The sequence below is a fragment of the Sparus aurata genome, chromosome 1 (genome assembly GCF_900880675.1).
Source record: "Sparus aurata chromosome 1, fSpaAur1.1, whole genome shotgun sequence".
Classification (NCBI taxonomy): domain Eukaryota; kingdom Metazoa; phylum Chordata; class Actinopteri; order Spariformes; family Sparidae; genus Sparus; species Sparus aurata.
In genome coordinates this window covers 26,014,501-26,040,903 of record NC_044187.1, presented here as the reverse complement: position 1 = coordinate 26,040,903, position 26,403 = coordinate 26,014,501, and the positions used below count along the sequence as shown (strand labels likewise).

The window sequence follows — 26,403 nt, the reverse complement described above, 5'->3', positions numbered from 1 at the left end:
GATTGGAGTTTGACGAGGTGTTCATAACTCAATACTAGAGACACAGAGAGTGCTGACTCTGTCTCAATCTAACTATACTCTTTGTGTCCATGGATGCATGTTTATAAAATGAGAAACAACAATCTGCAGCTGATACAACAGCCCTAAAATCCGGCAGATGACACATTTTGTGACAGATGACGCGTCTCATGTCATCCGTCAGATGTGGGGAGGCTGTGTGTGCCGGCTAAATGAAGAGAAGTTTACCATTACCCATTTGCATATATATCAAAACTATAGTGATACGAAGCTGGTTGAAAATTGGTAAAGTTCCGCTTTAACAAATGGCCCTAAAGTTTTGTTGGATTTCTTGGACTTCATATTTTACAATTGCCTCAATAGAAAGGGACATTAGCTATTTTGCACACCCTGAGTGCATTCATATTTTTGCTGTATGCTATTACCTGCTGCTGCAACAACTCAATCTCCCTGTAGGAGCCATTTCGATTTAATCTATTCGTCTAAACACCAACTTCCGTCCCCTCCTCCTGAACATTTCCCCCCTGTCACCCTTATCTGCCCCCTGTCTTCTTTTTCTTCTGTCTTCTGATTGTCCTCATCATCACCCTTACCTCAGCCTTGCTTCTTCTTTCTCTATCCAGTCAGTTATATCAGTTTCTGTCTTCTCTACTTTTTCTCTTGTACAGAGCATTCCACACATCATGGTTTCCACCATGCCTCATCTCTTCTTCCACCCCCCCCGTTTCTCTCTCCAACTCCATCTCATCCCCGTCATTCCTCTCTGCTTGTGTGCTCCTCCCTGGCCAAATGCCACTTCAGCTAAACACTGTCTGATAATCCCCGAATGAGGCTGAGACATTAGTATGGCATATGTGCCTTCAGTAGAGGGGATGAGGAGAAGACATTTAGCTCGTGTGGTCCATCACTATCAGTGCCATTTATACATTGGTGTTTTCACTGCAAGAAATGTGTGCAGCTTGATGTTAGATGACATCATGTGTGAGAGGAGACTCTCTACATGTTCCAACATGAGTTTGGCTGTGGCTTGCAGGAAGGGACAGATTAAATATCCTCAATTTTTCAGCACAAAGCATAGTCACACCGCTTTTTCCATTAATTACATCAACTGTCCGGCTGTGCACGCACTCCACAGGCACACCAAGCGGTTTTGTCCAAGTAGCTTTATCGCGGGTAGAGTACATTTCTAGGATTACAGCTTCCAACCATAAACAGGGGATCTCTGATTATAACTTCGGCATGTCTTGTACCTGGAAACCGCCCTTTAAGACTGAACAAACTCTGCTGTGAATAATGCAGAATGACACCGCAGTAATATTGCATGAAAACAGACATTTTTTCTCCTCCCTTCTTATCCAGACACTTTGTAGCTGACTAAAGTACTCTCAGCACTTTTCTGTAGCTGCAGTAACGTGCTGGTACTTCTCCCGAAAACCTACTCCCCAACTTCCCACAACAACCTGCTTGACTACACGAGGCTATCTACAATGTTCAGCTTGTATTGCAAAAATTTAGAGCATCACCCTCTGTGCTTCAACATGAAATCTTAAATAAAGAATAATAATTAAGTATAATATATGCTTTAATAAGCTAAGCTCTATCCTGTCCTCTACAGAACAGCCACATTTTACCACAGTGTTTCAAGATGGGTGAGGTGTCAAACACAGTGACCCCCCCAGAGACTCTGCCAACGTCCATCCTAATGCAGTAACAGGAGAATCAGCAGCCTGTGTGGCCACTTGACCACTTGGTCTGATGCAAACTGTCTCCTAATAGAATTCAAGTACATGCAAATGTAAATAGGAGAAACTTAGCAAACCTCCTGCACTACATGTGTTCAAGTGCATGTGTCAGTGGTAACAGCGTGACCCTTGCACACTGTAGCTCGGAGGGGACTTGTTCCCTAAGTTAGGCTTGTCTGGCTGCGTACATCTGTCTGCAGTGAACTGCACACTGTACCACAGGCCAAGCTAGTTAGCAAAGTCAGCAGCTTAAACTTTTACATAACACATTTTCCCCAAAATTGTTATTTGTGGTGTTACTATTTTAGTAATTATTCACAAGAACACACACATCATAAATATTCTACCACAACTAAAATATTAACAAAAAAGGGGAAGTTTTCGGGTGACAGAGGGCCAGGCTGCTAGTTCAATACACACACACACACACAGACACACACACACACACACACACAGACACACACACACCCACACACACGCACACACACACACACACACACACACACACCAACACCAAATAATTTAGAGGACTTACTTTAGGTCCTGAAAAGGCTCTGCCCTCACATGTGAAGTCTCTACAGAATGGCTGAACACCACGCCTTCGTTCCCTGTAGAGTGGATTAAAAGTAAGAACAGAACACACATTTTGGGTGAAAGCCTGCACGGTATTGCATCATACCTCTGTTCTTGGAGCTGACACTTAAAATGTATAACACAGTGCTCAGATCTTCCATGTGTCATACAAATTATGTTCAAAATCAACATTATTTCCAGTAGCCATATACATTTACTGTAAACATGTTGGGAGTAGTAGGAAAACGGGGACGATAGGGAGCTGGGTGGTGTAAATGTTCAAAGGCGATATCTTCAAGTCGCTTCAAGTAGTTGTGCTGATTCCTTATGTCTGTTTCTGAAATGTTCATAAAAATGTCACCCAGGTGGCATTACATTGCCCCCTACGGCATATGTTACTAATGCAAAATAGTGGCATGGAATTTAGTGCATAACTGTGCTATAGATAATGCTGTCTTTAACCCCCTGTATACAGCAAGCACTTCCGCTTTAGCCTGCAGCCCCGAACAGATGCTTGGGGAAAGTGCTGGTCATGGCTCTAGCTGAGACTGAATAAAGCATGATGGAAGGTCAGAATTGCTGCAAATTTTATACTGCGCAAGGCAACTTTTCCCATTGGCAGACCCAAAGATAACAAACAGCCAATTAAATCGTTGGAAACTGAAGCAGCACATGCCAAGTATGGGATGACCTGGGGGAGGACGAAGACTGTCTCTCCAAAAACAACCCAATCTTCAGAATAAATGTTAGCTTTGTACGTTTCTACAGAAACACAGATGCACAAAAACTTGCTAAGGGGAAGGAAAACATCATGGTTTGGCTTAAAATACCCTGTTTTAGGGATTGAAATTGTTTGGTTTCCTTTGAAAAACTGCAAGTGGCTGGGAATTTCCACAGGTTTCATTATAAATAAGGCTCAAAATATCCCCAAGTGTCGTTATCAACTAATATCTACTGGTGTGACCTTGGTGGCATGTAGTACCGCCACTGCCCCGTTCACCTCCTGATGGGACAGCCAGCTATTTAGTATTTGATATGAACACAACACAATTGTTTCTTCAAAAAAACCTCAAAGTTCTGTCATCAGTGGTGAAGACAGCAGTGTTTGATTTCTACTCTATACAGTAATGTTCTCACTTTGTCAACCCATAGGCCATGTTTGCGCCAGCTTCTGACTACTTTTGGTTTTATCTCTATAATTACAGTGGTCTGTGTTAGTCTCATGAGTACTCTGCTGTGCATACTAAAAATGTTCATCAGCTTGTCAACTTGTTGGGTGGCACTTGTCGTGGTTCATAATACCCATGAAGTGTTTTCAAAACAGAGCCAGGACATTGGAACCAGCATAATTCACTCTGGGTTTATATTTTCAGACATGGAAATCAAGCCGACTAGTATCACCTCACTTGCTGCCATGACACCGCCTGCCATTGGCTGATTCTCATAAACAGCATGCTCGCATGCAAACTGCCACATTAGCCATGCAGTCTTTGCTGTACATGTCTCGCTACTGCAGAGGGCAGCAATGTGTGAAGAGACTGTTCATCTTAAATTAAAAAATAACCCTGAAAAATTGACAGAAGTGTAGCATGACTCCACTGGATCTCAGTGCATGAGCTGAAGCGATTATGTTGCATTCTTTGCGCTGTTCAGCCACTCGTCTGTCACCTCCGTCAAACACTAACTGATGGTAACATTGCCTCAGAGTGCCTCTAACGAGCACATCAATTATCCAGGCCTGTGTGTGTGTGTGTGTGTATTTTTTTTTTTGTGTGTTTTACCTGGAAAGTTGAAATTGTGTGTTTGTGTAAATACACATTTTGTGTGTTTCTAAAAAATAAAATATTAGAGCTACTGACTTATTTATACAAGCAAATAGGATGTACACACACGCAGACACATGCACGCACACACTTCCACTTGATTTCCTCACTCTCATTTAATGAGAGAGGATGAATAAATGCGAGGGAGAAAAACAGTTCACCAAAGGATAATTTTCCCATCTCGCGTCTTCGTTTTTCTTCTTATTTCTTTGAAATTGCTTTGTCTTTTTTTCTTTGCAATTATACTCACCTGGCTTTGCTCAGGCCGCTCATTGATCAGTGTCTTTTTGCCCTTTCTTTGATACTGCCCTTTTAATTACAATTCAGGCAGAAACAAGTCGGGATAATGTCCGTGTTATAATTATAGTATGTCAGATATATGGACGCAAAATTAATTTCAGTTTAGGACAGCATTCTGGGTATCAGACAATGAAGCTGTCACACTTTGTCTTATGGAGCTCCTGACAAATTAATCTGGAATGAAAAAAAATGGGAATTATTAAACTTACTTAACACTGAAGGAGTCTTGTGGAGTTTTCATGTGGACAAAGTTATATTTACATGCAATATTCCTCACCAAAACACATGAGCTGTCATAAATATGTTGCATGTGTACTTGTAAAACATCTGCAATTATTTAAAATACATTATTTTAAATTCAGGATTGTTAATAAAATACAGTTATCTTTTTGCCCTTCACCTGTAGATAAGTGGAACAGTGTAATATAAAGGATAAACAAAACAAGAACCCATTCATACAAAACCTGCCTCACAGAGGCTACTAAAGGTTTAAAACTCCCACACAACCTGTAAAAACAGTGAAAAAAGCCATATTGGTGATTTTGTGTTAGCATACAGTATGTGTTATACTGTGTGTGTTGTACCTGTGACTCTGAGTTTCTCGGTGCCAATGCTGATCTCCTCTTCATCTGCAGAAAACAGAACTCTTTCTCCATCCGCACTCCTCACTTCAAACCTCTGACACTGAGCCTCGACCATTTCTGAACCTGAGAGATTTTGTGTGAGAGAAAGAGAGAAAGAGAGAGAGAGAGAGAGAGAGAGAGAGACGCACACATGGTTACAAATTTTATCAGAACCTAAAAACGTCACATCTGGTAGATGTTTTTAACTAGAGCACCTTACAGCTTCATCACTGTATGGAGGTTTAGCTTGAACCAACAGTTAGATGTGAACTCTCAACCCCGACATCTGAACGCTTTGTCTTGTGGCACCATTGCAAAATCAGCACAGATATTTGAACAAGTAAGATGATGCACGCTAACATATCAGCAGTAGGAACACATGTCAATATGAAAACTGTTGACAATGGGCTCTGTGGATAAGCCAACATATGTGACTGTGACTGTTTCTGGAAAGAGATGATACTGTGACAATGTTCAAACAAAGTGCTTCTTAACACTTCATGTGGCACAAAATCCATTTGCTTCCTACATGTCAAAGGAAAGATCTAAAAAACTTTTGCACAAAACATATTCTGCAGGGCTGCATACTGCTAGCAGCGAGTGTTAACTAATCCTTTTGTAAAATAGTGTGTGGGTATGGTGTGAGCATGTGCCCACATCATCACAGTAAAGATGAATTGTAAGCAGGGACCTCTCAGGTAAAATGTTACAAACACAAGAAAACAGTCAGACAGGACTGGCTTGTGTTTGGAGTTTGTAAAGTCCCTCTGTGACTATGCCTCCAGGACAAAAATATCCATTGCAGAGAAATGTAGAGTGTGACAAAGCAAATATGGAACATGTTGAAGACAATACCTTAGATAACTGAGACACTTTCTATCTCATGTGGAAATAAAAATTCCCCAAATTCTCTTGTTAACACATTTCCATTGTATTTACACACACAACAGACTGAACAATCTGTGTGTAGAAGAACAATAGACAGGGGAGAGAAAATTACTATTTTAAACCCCTTCCTGCTTGAAAAAAGTTGAGATGAGCATCTTACAGTGACTGATGCATCAGTGTTACATTTCCACAAGGTGATCAAGTGTTCAGGTACCCTGTACTGTACTCAGTGTTGGGGAGTAACGAATTACATGTAAAGACGTTACGTAATTTAATTACAAAATTTACGTAATTGTAATCCGTTACATTACTGGGAGAAAATATGTAATTAAATTACAGTTGCTTTTGGAAATTTCAATGATTACAACTTAAGTTACATATGAAAAATCGTATCCCTGTATTACAAAGGTGGCTCTCTTTTAACCCGGCGAGATCACCATGGTAACTTATGGTTAGCTCATAACCTGGTCCCGACCAGGTTCTGTTAAGACTTTCAGCTTAAAATCGGCTGTAAAAGCGCCGCTGTTTCACTATTTAACTCATTTACAGCTGGCGTCACCTTTACTTTGAAAGTCCAGTGGAGCTGGATCAGAGCGGAGCATTTGTACGGAGGGAGAGATTGCGCTGATCCGCTGCTGTTTACTTTCTCTCTGAGTGTCTCCGCCTACAGATGTTCAGCTGAGGGGATACGCTGCTCAGCTGTTGATCCGACACGCGTCAGGAGGTCATTTATTAGGCTATAGCCTATTTACTTTATATACAGTCAGTCACCACTGAAAGAAGTTGTGCGCTCGCAGCAGGACAGATAATTTAACTTAATGTGGCCATGAATAAATTATTTGTTTCGCCTGTTATGTGTTGCCCAAACGCAAATCTTGAGTAGGTCTTCTCTGTTTTCTCACATTTAAAAAGGTCTTTGTACAGAGACAACATGAGATTTGCTTGTAGCTACAGCACCTAAAAAAACCCACTGTAACCTATTTTCATACGCACACCCAGCCTCGCTTTCAATAAAACACACACTGGCATTTTATAATTGCGATCAGTGAAATATATGAAAACAATATAAAACACAGTTTAAAACAACAGTTGTTGTTGCTCTAAAGCGTCATATTTAAAAGCAGCTCAATGTAGAGCTGTCAGAAATTAAAATCAGCCTCCTCTTGTCATATTTGCAGCAACACTGTTGCTTCAGGCTGTGATCAGGCTTTTTTTGTATCCTCATACTCTCTCCATTAAAACAACCTGCTCCTCTTGGCTGAAATCAGCCCGTTGTCGCTCCATTTAGTGAGGAAGTGAGCCTCCTTCGCAGGTCAGGCCGAAGGTCAGACTCATAATATATGGTTAAACCTTTGAACTGAAAGGTTTATCACACTATAGGTCTTAAAATGTGAAAATGGTTAGCAGTTGAGAGATTTCATTCAAAATTAAGAAAAGTAATCAAAATGTAATCAAATGTAATTAGTTACATTAAGGTAATTGAAATAGTTACACTACTATTACATTTTCAACAGGGTAACTTGTAATTGTAACCAACTACATTTCAAAAGTAATCTTCCCAACACTGACTGTACTGTAAAAAAAGAAAATGGAGGATCTATGATTGGAACATCTTTTTTGCCCTATTTAAAGGTGCAGTGGTTGATTTTGGAGAAAGACAATTGATTGAGTTTCATTCCCAGTCCAACCCAAAGCGTTAATATTTGACTACCTGGGAATGAGATTCACAATCATCCATCTCGTTTCCAGTATCACCTACTGCAGCTACCTCAGAATTTGTTCGATCTTTCTCTGGAACTATTGTGCCATCCAACTAGAGCTATGTTTCATGTTGTCCTCACTGCAACTACAACGAGCACATGTTAAAACACAATTTCTGGTCAACTGGTTGGTATTCCCATCCTTTTAGTGGAGATATGTGGCTATTGACTGTCAATTATCTGATGGCAAGCATGTGTCACCTAGTATTCAAAGTTAATAGTGGCAACACACAAGATTTGGAAAATCTCAGTAGATTTGTTGTAGACCTTTTCAAGAGAAGGTCTGCAGAGAGGTCTGAAAAGTTGATCAATCTACTGACAAACTTGACAAATTACCAGCAGTGTTTTCAATGTCAGTTTGCCCTCAGTTCATTCCGTTCAACAATGTTTCCCTTCATTTTGTCATTTGGACTGTGATGTGCTGCTATTCCAACCCTGCTAAAGAAAAGCCTCTCTCCCTCTCTTACTTCACTGTCTGGGCTCCCAGGCTATTACAAGTGTCAATTAGAAACCCAGAGTGCCTTGTCAGTAATAATCAAACTTTATTAGCAGCCATCAATCTGGGATTAAGTTCTTTTTCTCATCTCTCCTTCTCTGTCTTTATCCTGTCTATCTCTCCCTCCTTAAGCCTCTCAGTCCTCAACCAACTACGTGAAAAAGCAATTGAGATTTGTGTTGTGAAAGGCTCACCCTAAAGCAAGGTGTGTGTATGTGTGGCACAAATGCATGCAAAGACTTAAGAGACTGAGCGGAGGTGGGGTGGGAGGGTTGACAGAAACGGGAGAAGTATGGTGAGAGGATGATGAAAGAACAGAGAAGGAGAGGTTCACGCTTGGGAAGGAGGGATAAAGAGGAGGTGAAGCTTCTGTCTCAGACATCTAGCTAGTCCTTTTTGGCTGTTCAGGTCTCCTCCTATAATATAGCTCGTAGTGTGGATTTCCAACATGGGTGCAGGTCAGCATATTGCCAAAGATTTGTGTTTTATTCGCAGAGAAATGTCTTCTTGTCTTCGTGTACGAAAGATTCTGAAACAGCATGAGATCGGCGGATTCAATTCAACAGTGAGAACTATACAAAACTTAAGAGAAGTTCTTGTATAACAGACACATTTCAAACAAACTGGAGAAGAGCAGTAGAATCAGACAATGATGTAATCTGTTGTCTGTTTACAGCTATTGAGAAAAACCTCAACCAGTGTCAGGCTCGTCTGAAAATAACACAGAGGTATGATGGTTTATTTTGTAATGATCCGGTCTTTAGCTATCGTGTCACGACTCAGTCTTTTTTTTGCACTGCAGCTGTAAAATGTAATTTCCTAATAATTCTGCCTTAAAACAAAGCAATACGGTGCTCTACATGAGTGCAGCAAAACATGAGACAAAGTAGACATAAGTTATTAGTCTCAAATGATCGCTTGGAGAAAAGCACTGCCACATTGAGAGTGGAGTGATGGCCGGTGAAAAAATCTCTGCCGAGCTTTTTTACTTCATGCATATTAACCGTGGTGGGGTGTTGCAACAGGGAATTAAAGGTTTGATGTGTTCACTTTCTTTTTTTATGCTGTGAAACTTCTTTAGAGTTGCGTTCTAATTGATGTGTCAGTCAGTAATCCTCTAAACTGCGAAATGGAAGAAAGGCTTAATATAGCAATAGTCACTTGTGAAATGTTTGTTCTGGATGTCTGTTAATACCGACAGTCGTCAAAAGAATAAAGCTAAAAAAGCATGGAATATCAAGACTCTCCGCAGCGACGCTAATAGAATTTAGAAGCTTTGAAATTACATAACATCATTGTGCTAAATGTCTCTTGTCACTGTACACATTAGACACCGTTGGGTGTTGAGAATGTGAGGGGCAGTTTGTCCAATAATACAATTTTGGTCCTTTTGTTTTGTCTTGTTAGTGATCTACAGGTAGTTAATTTTAATTCTGATGTGTAAATTAAGTGCTTTGGGTCAATTAATTTGTGCCTGTAAATGTCTCTCCTACTGGTTACAACAAAGTAATTCAGCTGTCACCAATAACAACAGGACTCCTCGTTAGGCAGACATGTTAATTGATGCACTGACTTAAATAATCACTTCCTGACAGGATCTCCTCTGTTGTCACGAGTGAATCCCTCAGCAGGAAACTTCAGTAATAATGAAGCTTTTGAAATAACCCACTGATGATGAGAGGTGCTGGAGAAATAACTATGACAAAGAGAAGCACTACAGTACACTGCATGTGACTGAGATCCTGAGTCAGATCTGAACTTTTCAACATCCTCACATCAGCTTCAGTCTGCTGAGCCACCAGGGTGCCTTACAACCATTTTAATGTTTTAACCATGCTGCTAGAGCCCTGTGTTTAGTTTATTACCACTTTAAAACACTGCATTCAATTTAGGATAATGCATGCATGCTCAACTAAGTTTTGCCTATTCATGCCAGCCTGCTGTTACATGTTAATTTCTGGCTGTCACACAGAATCCCTGACGGCAAATGTAGTTCCACTCACATCCCTGCTCAACTAATGGGAAATTGGTATATGAACAAAATCCTTTCAGTATCACAGTTAATCGTGAATGAAAACTTCTCTTTCCCATTGTTTGTCCCTCTTTTAACTTTGCCCATGAAATTTCATGTGGTGGTTGTGATATTTAAGTCCCCTTCCTTTCCCTTAAATATACAAAGGGCCCTCAGAGATCCCAAAGCCTCCAACAGCATTGTTTAGTTATCCAACTTGCTGTTTCTAATAATAATTAAGTAATTAATGGTTTGTTAGGAAGTGTAATGTGGTGTGAGAAACACCTATCGGATACGGGGCTCTAAAAAAAGGCACTTTGTTAAGAAGCTGTAATCAATGACTCTGTGTAAGGTCACCCATAGTCATAGCGAACAGAGGTCTCACCCAACTCTGCATTTTCCTTCAGTGCCTCAGAAGCTTATTGTTTTGGTGTCATAGGCCACATCTTTACTATGTGATTGAGTGTCACTGCTTCCATCCACTTTGTTTCAGATGCAGGTGAAATCGGTTTACATTTACATTTAAGGCATTTCGCAGACGCCTTTGTCCGAAGCAACTTACAATAATTTAAAGATACATTTCTACACTGATGTGGTGGCTGCTATGCAGGGTGCCACCCAGCACATCAGGAGCAATTTGGGACTCAGTATCTTGCCCAACGTTACTTTAACATGCAGACCGAGGGACTCGGACCAGTGACCTTCTGATAAGAAGACACTGGCTTTACCCCTGATCCACTGCATACTACCTGCCCATTAAGCAGCAAAACAACATTTTCCGTCACATATTTGCCTCAATTGGTGGAAGTCAAAGCACATCTTTTTTGAGAGCGAACATTCTCGACATACATGTATACTGGTCAGTCCTTCGATGAGTTGACGGAAAAAAAATGACTTGATACTCGACTTTGACTTGTGACTTGTAACTTGACCTGCTACATTGTAACTCAAAAGACTTGTCTGTTTCAGTTTTGTTTAATAGGTTTTTAGGTCTGGCTGTCAGTATTTCACAGTTTAAAGGTGATGAGGAGATGACTGAGAAGAAAATAAGCTTTTATAAAGTTATTTGTCTTCTGTGTGATTCATTGTGACACTTTTTGAACAGGTTAGATAAACTTGGAGCTTGCTTGAGACCCGGACCGTATGACTTGGGTCATGTGGGAATGTGTAAACAGTTGATCTGGTGCATTCACACAGCAAAGGTTCAGCTATTACACTCTTCTGCTGTTGGGGCTGTCAAAGCTCAAAGTTGTCAAAACAACAGGGTTTTTTATCACCAGTTCAAAGGCACATCAACAACACTCTGGACACTAAGGCCAGAGAAGGTGCTAAGTGACTGACTGTTACACTACAGAAGCATGAATCCCTAAACTAGCTGGCGCCTGATGGTCAATTTTATGCATTTATAGGTTCCTTTAATCACAACTTTAAATTAACTCTGCCTCTGTTAAAGAGGTCCTCCTCTTTTCCCTGCAACTCGAGTTATGAACAGGGTAAAAACAAAATAAATAATTTATTAAACTTTCCACATACTTCAATGGAATTCTTAGTTCTCCAATTTGTATTCTGTAATTAATGAGAGGACATTAAAATGGTCCCTGTGTAACTTTTTTTAACTGCTGCACATTAAAGCATTGAGGCCATAATAAAGTTATATGGGTTGGCTATCCTGGATTTTTAATTCAAGGCTTTAAATTAGGGCTTCTAGCAATGATGGGATATGACGCAAGAGGACACTGTAAAAGGATTGCGGGATAGGTACAAAGGAGTGTGTGGAAAAGCCAAGTAAACACTCTATGCATGGTTGATTTTCCCAAACGGGTCAAGATGAATTTTTAATTAAAGTCAGCTTCAATGTGCTTTATGATTATGCCTCCCTACCACCCTCACCTTCCTTTCCCTCAGTATCCTTCTCTCATGCTCTTGAAGATTAGAGATAGCAGGAGTGCGTGAAACAGTATGTGACATTCATGTAATTATTTGTTCTCCAAGTGTGTGTCTGGTCTTGAATAGTTTTTGCATATATCCCTGTCAAAGCACATTTGCATACATGAATGCTAATACATTCTCCAGCCAAGGGAACACTTCTAAAATTAGGTAATATTTGTCCCTTGGCTTGTAGAGAATGTCTGGTCTTGTTTAAATGACACTATAGTTTTTCTTAGGTCAAAATTCTGGCAATATGCTAAATGCAGCATTATGGCTCTGAAGTAAAAGATGAGGTTATATAACTCAAGCTTTAGTGTCCTTGCACTGGTTCAATGTGGATTTTATGACTGTTTTTAAGATTCCTCTGGCTGCTTTCAGTGCTTGGCTGGGTCTGGCCATTGGCTAAATCATTTTTCACCTTTTATGAATTAAAGTACAATGGATCTCCAAGCAGGACCCATTCAACAGCTCCACAGACTAGACTCTAAAGTTAGGGGGACTTCAGGCCTCTTCCGCAGGAGTATCAGCAAAATTGACTTTCTGGAGACATAATAGCTGACCTGAAAGGATCTGTCCGATAATAGAAGGTGTAAGGGAATCTCTACAACTTCACTTTTACCTCTACAAAATCATTTGTGCCGGTGACATACTACACTGAATGTCCTCTGGTTGTGCACATTGTGTTGCTTGCCCAGTGTGTCCACAAATTAAAAATTAAAAGGCAGTCTTTTTACACTGTGTGTATACATGTTATCAATTTGTTAACAGATTGAAGTGTGTGTCTTGTTGTGCAGAGGTGAGAGCGTGTATATTGTTCTTTAGAATGTAACCTCTGTGAAACGACAGCATTTATTTATTTCAATCTTCTATTGCTTTGTTTTCATTAACTCTTCATTCAAACTCTAGCTGTTGTTCTCTCTCTCTCTGCTGGTGAGGAGCTACCCTCTTTGAATGCTGTGTTCACTAACAGCAACCGACAAATCCTACATAGTATATAGCCTTTAATTAGCAGTCAGATAAACAGACTGGTGATACAGGATCCAGAGGTGCAACCTGGGGTGCAAGTACATTGATGTCTGTGCATTTGTCTCCTGAAAAAAAACAAAAGAACAACACTTAACTTTACTGACAGTGTTTTGGACATTTTTGTCAACTCAACACAAGCAGCAAACTCGCCCTAAGATTACATTGGCATTAAGCCTCCCGTTGGATATGCTCCAATGATCATCAACCCATGCATACACATGCAAACACACTTGCTAAATTTACTCTCCCTCTAAGAGATGTGACCACAAGGCAGGTTTCTTATTCATGTATGCAAACTATTGTATGTGTATGTGCATATCTGTGTGTTTATTAATGATCATGCAAACAAAGAGCAATGAACCGAAGCAAACAGGTCTGTGTGCTGTACAAGATGCAGGGATTGACAGATAACAAGAGGCAATGCTGCATCCCTCTTGCATATAGTTGTATAAAGTAGTAAAAATAAATAGTGATACAACAACACGGACAGTGTGAACAGCAGAGACCCATTTTATCTTTTGTTCTATATCTCCAGTTAAAAGTTACCAACAACACAAAACAACTTTCTCTGTCAGGTGAATCATTTTGGCTTTGACTGGATTTTACCCACTAAACTTCCTGATTAGTTATTCAAACATTGCAACGCTTATCGGTGGATTAAGATGAGCATTCTGTTGAGTGAGTCGGGCTGATATGCTTGTCAGTTCCCCTCCTGTCTAGAATGTCAAATTTAATGAATATTCAAAAGCCCAATGGGCTCTTTTGTGTGTTCTGCGAGGGGAAATGTTCCTGAGGGGGGATTTGTGCAAACCACATTACGCAACGCATGGCACATATGTGGAAATACTTAATCAAATGTTGAGTGAAATGTTTCTCCATTTTCTTTGTGAAAATAATAACGCTTCGTTCCCACGAAGGAAATTACTTGATGCATTTGGTTCCACATTATCATATAAGCCCTCGTGGTTCTGAGCAAGGAGATCGACTGCATCTGCAGTTGAATGGCCATCAGAGCTGGCTAGGAAACACTCGCTCCATGTCAGGAAGGACCGTGTCCAGAAGCAAACACTTAACATGCTCAAGATTAATTTATTTCTGTTCTCTCTTTTGAAAGCTCTCCCTTTTTGCTCGATGCACAAATGCACTTTGTGACCTTTTGTGTTAGTGTTTTACTTGTTATGGGCCCCTAGTTGTAAGTAAACTATAAAAAAAATAAATAAAGAGAAATATATATTGTAATAGCTTCCAACCTCGGATGGTTCAGACAATAAAAGTCAGCAACTTTTATCTACTTCAAATTTCAGTTCTATAGATGTGGATTTTGGTTAAACATAAGACCTTTCCTATTCATCATTTCCCTGCTGACTAATAATGGAGGTTTTTACACTTATAATCCTGTCTGTGGGAATGTTGTGATGTGGGAAAAAAATGTTTTTTCACTGTTAAAGGCACTCTATGTAACAATTCGTAATATTTGACATATATTAAGTTTTCATAGGCCATATGCGAGCAGATGGTAACATGATCCATAAAATGAGACCTACCCCATCTCACTAACTTGCCTATATAAGCATGTGAAGGATATATTTAAGTGTATTGTTGCTGGATGGTGGATTTCATTGTGAAAGAAATTGGGCCGTATTTTCTGTGTCATTCCAAAGGATGTAGTGAATCAAGACCACAATAGCAGTCGACAGAATGTTGTATTGTTGATGATCATCTGCCTTTTTTGCCTTTATTTGATACAGCATAGCACAAAACCGTGAACACACAAAGCAGTCGCCCTGCACAACTACAGTACTCAACGCAAGATGATCTTCTATAAATGCTGGTATTAGTTTTCTGAGCTCTAGGACTCATTATATACACCAGAGATCACTTGATGAGCCATACTGCAGTTCCCATCAAGTGTCTTTGCTGGCATTTGTTGTGAGTTAAGTTGGTAGGAAACAGTTGTGAGGCAGTAGGTAGTAGTGGTGTTGTGCTGAATTGCATCATACAAAGAAGTGTTTCTATGATTCTTTGCCCGCCAATGTAATAATGTCCACAAAAATAAACCACAAACTTCATAAAAATCTGCAGCATTTAATGTAATAAACCCACAAATGTAATACATTTTCCACAAACGTAATAGCTGTTGCCTACTACAAACGTAACACGTGATTTGCCACAAATGTAATAACTATTAAGTTTGCAGGGATTTCTTACGTTTGTGGAGACGTGAAAATCTTTATTGTAATAACTTACTAACCTACTAATACTACTGACCCCCCCTCGAAAACATTTGTTTGCACAGAAACATACTGCAAGAATTACCATACATTTCAATCTGGCTGCATGAGTTCTCATATTTCATCAGATCACAGAGACCACCCACAGTCCTTAGCCACCAAAACTGCTTAAATGAAACACTACAAACACAGTCAGGAGCCAACTCGGTGCAAAATTAGTTGACTGAAGTTTATAAAGCGCTCTATACTGTAAGTTAAGTGCTACATTGCACCAAAGTGAGAGAATACAAGAAGGAAAGAAGAAGGGAACAGAGAAAGCAACTGTGTTATTTTGACCCTCGGAAAGTAAACATCATGCAACACGGTCATGATGCAACAGTGGGAAACAAGCTGGTCACCACATCATTGTGCTTCTAACACTCAAAGAGAGAGGCAGGCCCTCTGCTGCACCACAGCACACCTTTAATCTCTTCAAGGTGTCTCTCAACAGAAACAGACAAAGATAAATGAGGACAAAGATGAGGAAGGGAGTAGAGGGAAATACTGGGGTGAAAGGAAGAAACTGCATTGCAAAGCACTTTTTAATCCAACTTTTGAATTTTGCCACAGGTGGGAGGGAGAGATTCATGCACCGAGGGACACAAATTATTTATTTAGAGTTGATTACAGTCATTAATATAGTAAGGGAGGAGAGAAAGAGACAGAGGGAGAGATAAATGAGTGCCGTTTGTCATCTGCATTAATCAACCTGATCTCTGGAGTGGGGCTGTGGGATGGAGGGAAGATGAAATGGTTGAAGGTGCAGATGAAAAGACAGGCGAAGATTTTACCAAGCAGCTACATATTTCTATGGAATTAAGAGCCTCAAACACAACCCAGCAACTACTGTATCCGTTAACACAATTAATGATATTGCTAGCCTGGGGCCTATACTTGAAATGAAAACAGGAAACCTTATTCAGTAAACTAAATTTGATTTCATTTAATTATCTTTCCCTTCCCTCCACACTCAGCAGAGGATCAACTGAAGATTCTTCATAGAATAGTTGATGAATTAAATAAGTCCATTTTTGTGCACCCCATGTATAATTTTTCAGTAACTCTGACACCATTCTTTTTCTCTTCCTTGTCTTTTTGATGTATTCTTCCTTTGTCTAGACAACAGTGGTGTGATGTACCCACAATGGTGAGTATGTTTGCATGCAGACTACTGTTGGGGTTCTGATCAGGTTTTTGGAGTAATCTCTGTATATGTTTGCTCAAGTAAACATCATATCCTGATGACTGAAACCAGCTACATCCTTGACTATAGTTTTGAGACTATTTTGTGACAGGGTGTTTTATAAAGGAGGGTATGAAAAGCAGAGTTTAAATATTTTTCAATATTAACTTAAGCAGACTGAAGTTTTATCAGACAACTTAGAAGTGATTAGATCAAATTAAGTAACTATCTGATCTACCAATTCACAATAAGGTAGGCAGGAACATTAAGAGAGAGATAAGATGTTCATGAGTACAGTGCAGGACAAATTTAATATCTGGTATAGCAGTGGTGGCAGAAGTATTCAGATGCTTTACTTACTTGAAAGCACTGATACTCGACTCCAAGTATAATCAGCAAAATGTACATAAAGTATCAAAAGTTGAAGTACTCATTGTTCAGTAAAATGGTCCCAGACAGTGTTTTTGGCTTTGTGACGATGTGTTTCCTGGCTAATCCAGGAGGATTTTCAAAAAGTTCATTTGGAGATTTTATTTTCAATGCATAAACAACCGCTTCGTCATTCAGCATATCAAGATTAATAATTAACACATCTGCAAATACATGCACTTAAGTGAATGTACTCTTTCTGACACTGCAGCACAGAATGAAGTGCAAGTCAGCTAAACATAAGCTAAAGAGAAGCTTTGGCACATGTCTGTCTATAGGAAGGGGTGCTCGCCATGCTGCTAAACTAAGAGGGAAATAGCCGCAGCCAGTGTCACATTGATACATTTGGAATGAGTTGCAGTTGTGTACTTTGCAGTGAACAAATATGAAAGACTACTAAAAGGTAGGGCTGCCCCCAAATAGTCGACCAAGCACTGGTCGACCAAAAACTCATTAGCCGACCAGAATTTCATTCAGTCAATTGGTCGCAGGAAAAAGAAAAAAAAAATTGGAGCCGTGTCTTGTCAAAATTAAGTCAAAATCTATGTGACTGGCGGTTGGCCTGTATATAAAAGGCTGGAGGGCTTTAAATTTGAAGGGTCAGATACAGGAAGTGGTGACACTCACTCACTGCTTTCACAACCATGTCGGGAAAGACGTCTAAAATATGGGATCATTTTGAAAAGAAGAAGGATGACCCCAAGAAGGTGACATGGAAACTTTGCAAGAAAAACTTCGCCTATCACTCCTCCACGACAAACATCATGTACCACCTTAAACATGTAAGTAGCCTAGCTACCTGCCCATGGTGACCCAAACGTTTGAAAGCAGAGATAAATACATTTTATTATTGTTATATGCGCTAGTATTAGACTATTCGTGTGTACTGGGGAAGCTAAATTATCCAGCTCACTGTGTTTTACTTATTGTGTAAATCCCTCTACAGGCGCATCCACTTTATTGCGGAGATGACACAGTGCCCTCCACCTCCACATATATAGGGTTTTCCCCAGAAATTTTTTGTGTAGTGGAGAAGAGAAAGACGCTCGTTATCGTTAGCCGGGGGGGGGGGGGGGGAGATGCTCCTCGCCGTCAGCCAGGGGACGGACAGACGGAGAATACCGCGGCAGCCCACAAACGCCCGCTATAAAGCAGCTAACTTTGAAAATGAGTATAGTGGCGCTGAGCTAGCAGTATAGCGGCGCAGCATCGCTGTTCCACCATCTGGGGAGAACCCTGATATATATATATATATATATATATATTAGGGCTGTCAAAGTTAACGCATTAATAAGGCGTTAACGCAACATCCTCTTAACGCCGTTAATTTTTTAAACGCGTGATTAACGCTCGGTATAGAAAAAAAAAGAAACGCGCATTGTTTGATTTACGGCCGTCGGTGGCATCCGTAGTCTTGATCCAGAGGGTGGCAGAAGAATAAGAAAGGGAATCAGAAGAAGTAGAAGCACGGTACGGGAAAAACACGGTGGACTGAAAAGCAAAAGTGAAAGTAGATGGAGAAAGGACTTACGAACGGCAAATTCACTTTCAAAACACTGCCAGATGGTTCGGTTCATAGGACAAAACTTATCTGCATGTACTGTCGACATGAAATGAGTTACCACTGAAGTACGTTGAGTCTCAATTATCATTTGCAAGCCAAACACATGGCAGATGCAGAGAGCCCACCGCTCCCCCTCGCCAAAAGCTGATATCACCATGTTTTGATCCCATTTAGGGTGAGGGGATATTTGAATATTATATTTTTTAGCCTTTTATTTTAAGTGCATGATTTGAAGTGTTGAATAAACATTTTCATAAAGCAAGCATATTTGCCCTTTCTTATGTTGTTAAAAGTATTAAGAACATGAAAAAAATACATTAAGGTACATTTAGAACAGACAAAAATGTCTCAAAAAAAATTGCGATTAATTTGCGATTAATCGTGAGTTACCATGGACAAAATGCGATTAATCGCGATTAAAAAATTAATCGTTTGACAGACCTAATATATATATATATATATATATATATATATATATATATATATATATGTATATATATGCGTTGATTAGTCAACTAATCGCTCTAAATGACCACCACTGGTCGACCAAGAAAATCCTTGGTCGGGGGCAGCCCTACTAAAAGGAAACTTAGCAAAAATGTTGCATCATGTTGCCAGATTGTTACAGTGACAAGCTAAGTTTAAGGTGATGCTAAACCTGAAAACAAACCTGAGTAGCGTCAGGGTGGGGGGATGCATGGTAACTGCATGGTTAAACTCATGAAACATGCTTTATCTAAGAGACTATGAACGTTTTTGAGTGAGTAGAGAGAACTATTTAAAGATTTTCTTTTTTATTATAGATTTGAGGGAATACACCTCAGCCAGCTACCTATATCACAAATACAGGTATTGACACATTTGAATGGGAAAATAAACCTTATTTGCTCAATTCATTGTTAACTTATGTGCTATGTGCAAAGGTGTGTCTTTGCAGTAACACAGTAATTCTTCGGAAAAAAGGCAACAATCTGATGAAAAATATCATACACTATATGTATGTGTCGGGCTCAAACAACAACGTGCAAAAGTAGCTTTGCCACCTGTCACTTTTGTCATCCATTACTTCCAACAAAAATTAAATATCGTAATGGATAAATGAATGGGAACAGCTGCTGGGCTTCAAACTTTTTTTTAAAGTTTTCAGGCCAGGTTTGGATCTAACCAAAAACTTGGAGCAGGGTCAAATGTTTCTTGCTTTCTTTCCCTGTGAATGTGTGTGCCTTTCAAACCTCTAGACAAACCTCAGGCCCAGACCCAAACTTATCACAAGACCTCAGAACAAGACATACAAAAATACCAAAAGTTTCCTATTTGCACGCACAGTAGACGATCTGGAGTTAGTCCCCCTGTTGAAGTTGAAGAACTTGTGGCCCTGGGTAGATCTGATTTTACAGCTTCCTTCTGACTTAACATGCCTGTGTGAACATAATTACATTAATATCCTGATGTCATGGCAAATGCAAGCTGCAAGAGACAATAATCTTGCATTTAAATATGAGTTAGTGAGCCTTAACTGAGACATTTTATTAATTGACCTTTTAAATTTGCAATAAAAGCCTAGTGCCAACTTACAGTACCTGCTTTTAGGCAGCGTGGTGCTTACAATAAATGGTTTTTGCAGAGAGTAGATGGCATTTGACTTAATTCATATCAATGTTCTTTGCACACTTTTATTACTCTGCAACACACATTTAGAAAGATTTATTCAACATCTTCCAGTATTTGCAGTTATTAAAAGTCCACCTGGATAACAGTGCCAGTTTAGTGCTTAAAATGTAAACATGGCAATAGTGCCTAAGGGGATGTAGTGGTGTTCAAATCTGGTCTGGAAATCTGGAAGGCAGCTTGGACAATTTAGACTTTTATTCATAATAGGCAGTGTTATAAAATGTTTGCTTTCCAAACATGCCTAAAGGAATACGGAGTCATTGCTCTGACCTTGTGGCAGATTTTTCAACCATGGAGCATTCTGCATTATTCATGTTTGAACACAGACAATGCAGACAAAGACAATGCTGTTCCACATTATTAGTGTGTCCCACAGAGCACTTTTTGTCAGCTTGCACCATTGCTGGTTGTAAAACAAGCAGTTTTTGATTGGATGGTTGCAAATTTATGAATTACATGGAATTACATTGATGGTTTTACTGTCAGCGTTTCTACCTGACAAGGTGATTTTGTGCAGATGTGCAGCTGGATTACTAAGACAAACTGAAGGTACACTGTTGCTTTATGGCAATCCTTGCAGTTAACATTGCACGCTCATAAACACACATAAAGTCTTCTTTATTGCGCGAAGACGACAGAGTTCTTTCTTGACTTATGTCACGGAGCAGCATTTTTCTGATGTTTTAATTTCCTTTTAATAAACACAGAAAAAAGCAGATGGTTATTGTTCACGGATGTATAACTCTTTCCAGTGCATTAACAGTAAAATAATGTTGTAGCTTTTACAATGCTCCGTTCAATACTTTAACCACAGATTAAACATTTCCCAGGTCCTATTATGTGATGAAGCTGCAGACTCTAGAAAAAATAAACTATCACATCAAAAATTACTGCAAAATTGAATCAGTGCCTCTCAGACAAGGTCTAAAGACAAAACAAATCTTTACAAGCTTTCTGAAGGATTTATTCATACATATTAAATTGCACTCTATTGTCATACTGTTACTTTGTCTATGACTTCAGCCTGATTCATCAAGTGTATGAAAAAGAGTAATGGAGTGTGTGAGATATCATTAAGGCACTTTCAGTGATGGACATTTGTGAGCCAGTTTAGTGTGTTTTGATTAGTGAGCTGCTTTATTAAAAGTAAAAAGAAAAACAGTAACCACCTTATTATAATAAAAAACCTTCACGGCCTATTCTAAACATGCTTTTGCCATATATGCTCCCAATACCAGGGGCAAGGAGAGCACTCTCATGCTTGAAGCACTATATATCTATCATTTCATTATTGTGTCCAACCACCAGCAACAGTATGAAGCCTATAGTTCACTGGTGCAGAAGGATGACTTTGTATGGTCCATTAAATCGGTCCCTAACGGCAAACAAAGCCACACGTATGAACAAGTCATGAAACAATATTTGCCATATTGCAGCCAAAATAGCATGCGGACAATTAGCCTTTATGCAATTAAAGTGCAATCATAAGGATAAATGGCAACAGCGGCAATAAATCCATGTCTTTATTGAGTCCTTGATGGCACTTTAAGTGTATTCCAGTTTGTTAATGCTTAGATCTATGTATTTTTAATTGCCTCATTAGAACCATTGATTTGATCATAGAGAGGAAGTATAAAATGAGGTAGACGTGCTGTCTGAACTTGGCTGATTGGATGAGGGGGGGGGGATAAAATTAGACTAGTCAGTATCTCTGTGTTTCTCCGCCAGCAAAATCAAGCCGGAGAGATCTCACTGTAGCTGAAAATGTGATCACTGCGAAATATGATTGTTATGTACATCATTTGTTTCTCAGAGGGGGATTTGAAACGATGTAGATTCATAATTAGACTGTGTGTAATGGAACAATTGAATTTTATGCAAGGCTTTGCAAGTGCTCACTACGCACACTAATCAGAAACCAATTTCAACTGACTTTCAGCTTTTAAACTGCTCAAGCAATGGCATGTTTCTGAAAATAAGTGAAAACATAATCAATTGTATGAGTTCTTATATGACTACACTTAAAACTGTAGATCAAGTCATTATAGTCATAAGAAGAACAACACATGACAGAGTTCGGCAACACCTTCTATTAGAGTATCAATCATTAACGTGTTGTTTATTAGCCTGCATATTAGTAGATTTTTGGCTCTTCATGAGTCATCATAAAGTACTTCTTAATTACTTATTCTGCGTGACAATATTCTACAACTCCTCAGCCATTATCTAAAGCCCTATGACCAAGTTGTCAGGCTTTTTCATAGCTGGATACAATTTGTTGCATTTCAAAATATGAATGAGCATAGGGATAGTGAAAAGGTGTGTATGCAGCTTTTTGCGGCTTTTTGCGCAATAGAGCATGTAGAATCGGTGCACACTTGGTGAGAGATATCACTCTGAATGGCTGTTCATGTGCGCCCTCTACAACTTTTTATCAGACATATTCTCGAATTAGAAGTGGCTGTATTAGCAAGAGCGGTGTCAAAAAAATGCAACTTAATAAGAGCGACTGTTTGTAAATCCACACAGAGGCACTTTCACTCAGGCAGGGGCAGAATGTACTGTGTTCTTTGCAGTAGGGGTGGGAGGAATAATCGATTCTCAGATGCATCGCGATGCGGACAATTCTGAATCAATTCATAAATGTCAAAAATCTGTTTTCTAAATGATAATTGACAACATAATGTTGATGGAACGCAAGGGGTGGAACTTTTAAGTGCGGAAATGCAGCGCCCGGACAGTCGATGGCGTGCACACAACAAAAAACACAAGACGGCTGTGCGCAACATTCAGCTGGCACCCTCTGCTTTGAAAGCAGGCATGTGGAAGCATTTTGGCCTCTGTGATGTTGAAGGGAAAAAGAAACCTGGACAAGAGCCACACAAGATGCAAGTTGTGTCAAACTAAACTAAAATATTTTGGAAACATGGCAAAAATGAGAAACGACATAACACGTTTCCACCCAGAGGAGGAAGAAAAACAGTTGGTTGTAGTTGCTTCCAACCAGAGGACGATCGGTCAAGCGATATCAAATTTTCCACCCAACTCGGAAAGGGCGAAGCGAATTACAAACTCTATTGCAACTTTTATTGCCAAGGACTTGCATCAGTATTCAGTCGTCGAGGAACGAGGGTTTTCAAGCTATGTTTGCGCACTTTGGAGCCGAGATACAACGTCTCATCTTGAAGATATTTAACTGACACAGCGATCCCAACACTCTACAACGAGACCAAAACTGAAGTCATGGAATATTAATATTAATCAATACGATTTAATTGCGGCCTTTTTCATATTTTTTTGTATGAGAGCTGCTTTTTGTATTGTTTAGCAGTGACATCAATATGCTCTAAACAGATAAGCAGGTAAACTCTGAGTCTTCAGTAGGTTTGCTGTACTGCTCTCCACAGAGTCTATCAGTTTTGACTTTCCTTTCTGCTGATGTTTAAGTGCCTAAGACTTTTTTGTATGAAAACTGTTTTTGAATGTTTGCTTTTAGGTCTGAGTTATTCAATGCTCAGGACATTGTTTATAGTGAGAAGTCTCGGACTCTTTATTATTTATTTGTGAACAAGGGCAGCTTTTTATGTTGTTAGTTTCTCAGAAAATGCTGAAGTCCACAAACATTATTTTTGTATTAGAGCTGCTCGTACAGGATTCTATATTTTTGAATGAGAGCTGTGATTTGGATACAGCAAATTGTTTAGGGTTTTTTTGCCTGAAGAATGATATTGCTCATTGCACATACCAGGAGGATATGATGGTTAGAAGTCTATTATTTTTTATGTTAGTGATTCAGAATATGCTGAAGCTGTAATAATTCACTACATGTATGCTACTACAGGCACACTTTTCTTTTCCTGTTGGTGCTTTGCAAAGCTGGGATGTTTGCTGGCAAATGTAACCTTCCAGTTGACCTGCCACATTTATTTCATTTGTTTTATTAATTAAATATATTGGAAGTAAATTAAGTCTGGATCATTAGAAATACTTTGATTTGAAAGTACTAAATAGTCACACAGTGAGAAAAAAAAAAATCCTGTATAGCAAAAAAAAGATGCATCAAGATGCATCGATAATCGTTTTATCATCGCATCGCAGCCCTCAGAACCATAATCGAATCGAAGCCTGAGGTGCCTAGAGATTCCCACTCTAGAAAGTCATATCTATTTGTGACACAGAAAAGCCTTTTCTTTAATGAAATATTAGAGAAGGTAATTCAGCTGTTGATTTTCTTTAATTTTCTTTTTTGGTCACCACAAAAGCAGGAAGTGATGAGCAAACTCTGAGTAGCAAACTCAGATTTAATATATATTTTCATCTTTTTAAATTATGCATGGAAATGTACACAACATTTTTTTTTGCATCGAGATGCATCCAGTTGCATCAAGCTGCATCGATAATCGGTTTAGAGTCGAATCGTTGATGAATCTCTGAATCGGAATCGAATTGAATCAAATCGTGAGGTGCCTAGAGATTCCCACCCCTACTTTGCAGTGCAGCTTTTTGGCGGAAACACAAGAGACATAGGCAAAGCAAGAATTGGCCTTTGTTGCGACCAGTTCTTTGATGTCAGTTTGGTGTTATCTGTTTCACCGGCCAATCAGTGCCACATAGCAAAGACAGCTGGTTAAGTCAGCTACAAATTGTCCCCTGGTCAAAATGGCGGTTTTAGATGGAGGAAAGAGAAAATTACTTCATCAATTTATTAGAGTAACTTAATGTGGCAGACATTAAAGAGAGATGTTGCTATGGGAATGATACACTGTCCTGTCTTGTTGCATTGGTGTGGCAGGTTTTTAGAATGTTACAGGCCACACATTGCAAGATTTAACTTATCTTGTGCCGATCTTTGGTCTGAACAGGGCTTCAAATAATGGCCAAATAACGTTGCCCAAACGGAAAAGTGTTGCTCAGAGTTTGACTTTCTCTTGAGAAATTCACCCCACGTTTACCACAAATAATTAACCATCTTTTACTCTTTGTGGTCTTGGCCGTTCAGTCCTTCTTATCTAACTGCTTTGATAATCCACTTTTTAAGATACATCAGCGGAACGCCTAAGAATCGAGGTGTTCCCACCTAGATAAAAGAGAACATAATTAGTCTAAGAGGGTAAAGATAATGAAGAGATAAATGTAAGCCTGAGTTAAGGATAAGGTAACAAGGTCAGCAGGGAATTCATTTGTTTAATAAAAGATTAGGTCCATGCATGATTAAAAAAAGGATGGGTGTGAAAGGTAAAAGTGACAAAACAGAATAGATGAAAAGAGGATGAGAAAGGTTGCAAAGAGCAACGGAAGAAGGGCAGGAAAAAGACGAAGGGAAATGTGTGAGGCTGTAGAATGTAGGATGGAAAAGTGAGAGAGGGAAAACTTTAGTGCTGAAAGTCACTTTTAAAGTTTGTTTTTATGGCGGGCACTGTAAGAATGAATGACCGTCCCACTGTCCTAAGCGCAGTCACAAACACACACTCTCACATTGCAAATTGAACTTTCGGAAACACACATGCAGATGCACCCACAGACGTTTGTCCTTACTCCTCCAACGATACATTTGGCTTCCGTCACAGCACTTAAAAAAAAGAAAAAAATTCCCTGATAAAATCACACACCCAGACACACACACACACACACACACACACACAAGGGTAATGAGTGCTACCAAATAACTCTCCCGCTTGGGGAGAAAAAGCATTCATTATCAGCAGCATGCACTTAGAAAAATGAAAAGTCAATAAGACAGCCGGAACATAAACACACAGCTCACACAGGCTGTAAGGACTACAAGCTTTGCCAAAAGGCAGACACACAGGTAAAGAGACTGGATATGGAAAGTAAATAGTAAATAATAGTGGAGCTGACCAGCTGAAGTCTTTAAATAGTCTGTTATTAGCACTGTGCATTTGCTTCCTTTACTAGAAGGCATTTGAGGCTTTTCTCTGTGGAGTTCTTGTACACAGCCACTGGTGTGTGCTGGGGCTCAGAATATGTGATCCCGCGACTTCGGGCAAGGATAAATAATAGTTCTGCTTAGTCCCTTATTCCAACTTTTTCCATTCATTCTGTTCATTCCTATCACCACGAATGTGATGTTTAAATG

General features: G+C 39.5%; 1 protein-coding gene across 5 annotated transcripts in view; it reads right to left on the bottom strand.

Moving 5' to 3' along the window:
• The window catches only part of LOC115581576 (zeta-sarcoglycan), a 377,326-nt gene that overhangs the window by 41,107 nt on the left and 309,816 nt on the right, over positions 1-26,403 (bottom strand). For all 5 annotated transcript variants that reach the window (XM_030416802.1, XM_030416820.1, XM_030416785.1 and 2 more), the window contains 2 exons: positions 5,041-5,163; positions 2,296-2,368 (listed from right to left, as the gene is read on the bottom strand). In XM_030416802.1, the coding sequence (XP_030272662.1) occupies positions 2,296-2,368; positions 5,041-5,163 (196 nt within the window). The remainder of the gene's footprint in view (positions 1-2,295; positions 2,369-5,040; positions 5,164-26,403) is intronic.